This window comes from Limulus polyphemus, unplaced genomic scaffold (assembly GCF_000517525.1).
Source record: "Limulus polyphemus unplaced genomic scaffold, Limulus_polyphemus-2.1.2 Scaffold402, whole genome shotgun sequence".
Classification (NCBI taxonomy): domain Eukaryota; kingdom Metazoa; phylum Arthropoda; class Merostomata; order Xiphosura; family Limulidae; genus Limulus; species Limulus polyphemus.
In genome coordinates this window covers 62,418-67,742 of record NW_013666012.1, presented here as the reverse complement: position 1 = coordinate 67,742, position 5,325 = coordinate 62,418, and the positions used below count along the sequence as shown (strand labels likewise).

At 34.2% G+C, this 5,325-nt stretch overlaps 1 protein-coding gene across 1 annotated transcript in view; it reads right to left on the bottom strand.

Moving 5' to 3' along the window:
• LOC106457998 (tryptophan 2,3-dioxygenase-like) overlaps positions 1 to 5,079 on the bottom strand; it is a 42,785-nt gene extending 37,706 nt beyond the window's left edge. Inside the window, exon 1 of the mRNA XM_013917446.2 lies at positions 4,856 to 5,079. Within this exon, the coding sequence (XP_013772900.1) occupies positions 4,856 to 4,881 (26 nt within the window). The 5' untranslated portion in view covers positions 4,882 to 5,079. The remainder of the gene's footprint in view (positions 1 to 4,855) is intronic.
• Positions 5,080 to 5,325: the final 246 nt, after the last annotated feature.

The following is a 5,325-nucleotide window of genomic DNA, read 5'->3' as shown; positions in this document are numbered from 1 at the left end:
CAAACAGCTTTTTTTTTGTTTAATAGTTTATATTGAGTTAGCGGTCTTAGGTTTCATTAGGCTTGTCAAACACGTACATATGCATGGCCGTTAGAAGGCTGATATGTTAACTTCAAGAGATAAGTTTTACTCACCACTTCTTATGGCATGTTTTTAAAAATCTCTTTTTATGTACTTTTTTTTGTCCTGGTTTTTGTGGCGCATATATCCGGTCCTAATCTTGACCTCGTTATTTTATTTCATTCTAACACGTGAGGCTTGCGAATGCAGGTAAAATCTGACCCTAAATTCCTCAGGTACCTTTCCTGTTATGATACACTTTAACTAGCCTGCTGTTTAGTTCGTACTTTAGTTTTCTTTGTGTGCCATACATGGGTGATCCTATATGTTTATTGCCTTTATTGCGAGTATGGTTATAGTTTCTTAGACGTTTCGGGTTATGTAAAAAAACTAGAATATTTTGTTCCTTTCACGTGCAACTTATTTACTCATAAAACAAATACAAGTGTATTGAACAACAAGGAATCTATGTAAAATGTTGACTGTTTTAGCACGAAATGTACTAAGTTTGGAAGAAATTACTTATTTTAATCGAAAGCAAAACACACCCAATTCAAGGCGTATAAATAAGGGTGTGGCGAAACAGCGAAACGATACTCGTATCGTATCGTGAAGCCGTAATACGATTGCAGCGATACATCGTCCGATACGATACAATTTATGTGTTTTCATGAAATTTGGCAAGCTTTCATTAAACATTAAGTATTTTGTACAAAAAAAAATATCAGAATTTCTAATAAAGTATTTTTCCTAAAAATTAATGATTCAATAAAGGAAGATGAGTGTTGAGTATTACATGTTGTCTTCATTTCTTTTATACAAACCATTACATGTAAAGTAACACAACAAATTAACAATAACAAAATAGATAGACAAATATTAACTTTTTAAGTTTATTTCTCCTGCCAGCTACCATTTAGTTGATCAAACCTGAGAATTTGAAAAATCACTGTAAAGTGTGAAGTAGCTAAATAAGACAGTGTTAGTAATATAGATAATAAATTATAGACAAAACTGTCAAACCGTTGGTAAAACTTCTGTATCTAGATACGTATCGTATCGACTATTATGATGAGATACATATATATATATGATTTTTAAAACTTGTAAATACTTGCCAAGTTTTGTTGGCTTTTACTCTTCATTAGTTTGTATTAGATCAGTTATCAATCTGGAGAGGTAGGTGTATGTCTATTAACGACTGACCTATACATACAATAACTTACTGAGTTTGATTTATTTGTTGTTAAGCGCAAAGCTACATAATGGGGTATCTGTGCTCTGCTCACCGTGGGTATCTAAACCCGATTTGTAGCATTAAAAGCCCTCAGATTTACCACTGAGCCATATTTGCATAGAGGTTTATTTTATGGCGTACACCGTCAATTCTGATCAAAAAGTGGGTTTTCTAAAGCTCCAAAGTGCGGATCGCGTGCTTGCGACAACTGGACGCGAACTATGGACTTGGATTCACAGTTCGGGTACACTAAATACTAAGGCACGATCGATACAAAAAACAAAGTTACAAGTTAAAAATTGACTTACTGCCTTCTCTCTAGTCAGCTTAAAACTAGCTCTCTCTCTCTTTTTCTTATAGCTTTGCATAAAAAATCTCAAAAACAAAAACAGTTTTCTCTTAGAAGCTTTCATGAACTGAAACTGGGAACCTGAAGAAGAAAGGTCCACCTTTCGAAAGCGCTCGTATTACAGGGTTTTTGTCGTTTTGTATTAAGACTTCTTGAACCTACGTGTTTTTCTAACATCATGAATGCATCTCCACGTAAGGAACATGAATCCAATTTATATAAGTATACTTTTTATTTCCTGACATAAGAATTTTAGGTGACTTAATACTCAAGTACCTACATGAACACCTAACTTTACTAGACACTCAATCGTTTCCAAATCCATCAGTGGAGCAAAAATACACGATGATTCCCAGTTTGCTCCCGCAGAAGGAAGCGCTCAGGTTACAGGATTTTTATCGTTTTCTCTTAGAAGCTGTAGTTTCTCGTGACTGCTACGAAGGTGTTTTTTTTTTAATGTTGTTAATCTCAGACCACTCTTTACTAGTCAAAAGTCAAACTTAAAACACTACTTGAAAACTTAAATCCCACAACAGATACCAATACCTAGTCCTATTAACAATTTTTAACAATTGTTGTATTTGTGATTTCTATGTATAATCCACTCATTGTCCTATAATAAAGCTAGTGTTCAATGATAGGTGCTGTCACAGAACTTAACGAAAAATAGCGTGAAAACATGGTTCGGTATATAGACTTCCTGGTAGCCTTTACCTGGGCCAAATTAACCAAAAGGCAAAGAAAGGATAAATAGTGGCCTATGATCCTTCGTTTTCAAAGATCTCCACAGTGATTATGCCTCAACCTTTTTAAATAGCCTTTAAATAGACATATTTTTTATGTGTGAAACTTTAACATTTTAAAATCGTTTTATTTGATAATAGGTTTTTTGATGTGTCAAAGTCAAAAAAGAGATCTTATGGAGAAAGAGATGACCATGGAAATGAAATTGTCTTTGGCCCCACTATGGTCCTAATCTGGCTCTGGTTTTTGCCAGTGCTGCAAGAATAAATAAAGAAGGGGGTAAACTAACTTTTCTCGGCAGTTTATGGATATTAAGGCTGTTCAAAACGTTAAACTGCAATTCACTTACCAACCTTAACCCTAATTATACCACTGTTTTAGGCAAAATGTTCAAAAAACGTAATTTTAGAAGAAAAAAATCTTGATTGTGTTATCTTTGAATACTTTGTGGTTCGTTTTTCATTAGTTTTATTCTTTTTCGTGATGAAAAACGTGTGAAAAACAAGTTCGTCTCAACCTAATGTTTTATTGTTTTAAACAAATAATAATAATATAACTTGGGGCATTACTTACTCCTACGTGATTATTGTTACACCAGTTATGGAGTCATGTCGTAGTACATTTGTCAATGCTCAACCAGATAGCGTGATGCCATCGCTAATTTCAAACCACCGACCATAGGGAGGCTGCTAACCGGCTCGAATCTACTGCTATGTTTTCATGTATATGCATTAGTTACTGATTAATTTCCCTTCTAATTTATTTCATTATTTATTATTAGTAGCAGTAGTGCGTAATATTTTTACACCAAGTTTCAAACGTAAATAAGAGGGGATTATGTTTTTGATTTAAAGAAGTGGAGATCAAGGCTATCGATGTTCGACTCTATAACAACAGGAGAAACAAACGCAAGTCTAGCTCACTGTCAACGAGTTAGCAAATAATTGAACAAACTAAGCGTATTAATCCAAGTTGTCTATTGTGTTCTCAAAATAACTCGAAATCAATAGAATATTTATAAGGAAGTAAAAAAGAGCATCATCATTTTTAACCGCAGCCAGTGGTTAGGCAAACAACCGTAAACCTAATTTAGTATTATATCTATGTATTTCTATTTGTAAAACTGCTATGAGGTCAGCGATAAGTTTACTGAATTACAATTTTAAAGCCCCTTCCCAGTAGCTCAGCAATAAGTCTGAGGCTCATAATGCAAAAAAATAAGGTTTCGATACCTACGGTGGGCAGAACACTTATCCCACTATGTAGCTTTGCACTCAACAACAAGCAAACAAACTAATATAACATTAACATCCGAGGTTCGATCCCCCGTGATGGACAGAGAGCAGACAGGCTATTATATAGTTCTGTGCTAAAACAAACAAAGCTATGAAAAAATGTACTTAAAAAAACAACCTAAGTAAGATTTCTTATGTAATTTAATCAGATGCTATCAAAATGACGATATGATACAGATTCTTAGCCTCGCACTGTCTCAGCGGTAAGTCTGAAGGCTTATAACGCTAAAAACTGGCTCTCGATACCCATGGTGGGCACAGCACAAATAGCCTATTGTGTAGCTTCGCGCTTAACAACAAACGAACATTACAAAACCCTTAACGAATAATATAGCTTCAACTACGCGGTAGTAACTAATGAACGAACATTTGCATCTTTTAACTTTTCGATCGAACATAGTATGATGCAAGCAGATAAAAAAGAAGAATTTTTAACCTAGTGTTTATCAGCTACTGTGTGCGTTCTAATCGTAAGGTATTAATCCTGACATACAAACAATAGGGGACCATTTGGTCCTTCAACGCTGTCGTTTCACACACATCCTTAATGTGAAACGTAAAACCTTAAACCCACCCTTTATTTTTGAGGAATCATTTTCTTAGCCTTCTTATGAATTATTTTCAATAACCTGTCTATTTAAAACTTATACAGTCAATACATCAAACTATCAAAAGACTGGAATTATTAGAGAAACTCGTTTCGACACATGAAGACAACGTGAAACTGAAGAGGACACATGAATGTGTTGAAACTAATTTATCTAGTTTCGAGTCTTTTGATAAATTCTTCCATTGACTGTAGGTTTTTCACTATTTTTTAACTGCTGCACACGACAGCGTGTTACTTTAAATTATTGTCTTGACACAGATGAACATAAAACAAAAAAAAAGTTGTTGTGATGCTACAACTCGGTACATGCATACGTCGCTTGTTCGAAATAATAACAATACGAGAAAAGACTGTAAACTATAACAATATTTCTATTTTAACCAACTATATGTTATTCGAAGTAAGTACCATAGACAATATAATTATTCTTCTTTTTTTGTAATTATTACATAGTGGATACTTTTAAACATTTAATCTGGTTTTTAATATTAATTTTGGAACCAAAATAAATGCTTTGATCAAACATATGCAAAATATATCTTATATATCAAACAACTTACGCGTTTTGTGTATTCGGTGCTTCCATCCTAGCCAAAGATATTTTTATCAAAAATGAGCAAAACCTTGCGATTCTCCTTCAGGTTTCACAGACCACTTAATGCAATTTATCAATGGAATACCAGACACAACGTGATGCTTTCCTACCACGGTTTCTTCCTATTAGGACCGCGCTTGTGGGAAACCTTCAAGTATTGCAATCTTCAGACGATTAACCACGACTACTCTAGTTTGTTATATATTAACGAATGGGCCACGTCTTTCAAGGTTGAACGTCACTATTACTTGTCAATCTTGTTTCCTGAAGTTCCACCTCCCTCCCCATTTCTCGTGGCGTTTTGCAAACTTGCTAAACCTCTAATCTTTAAGTGAAGAGTTTGGTAAGTAAGATAAGACTTGAATAAATTACAGTTCCTGTTTTCTTCGGTATTCTAAAATGTTTCGTTGAGGCATCGGATAAAATAAAAATTGT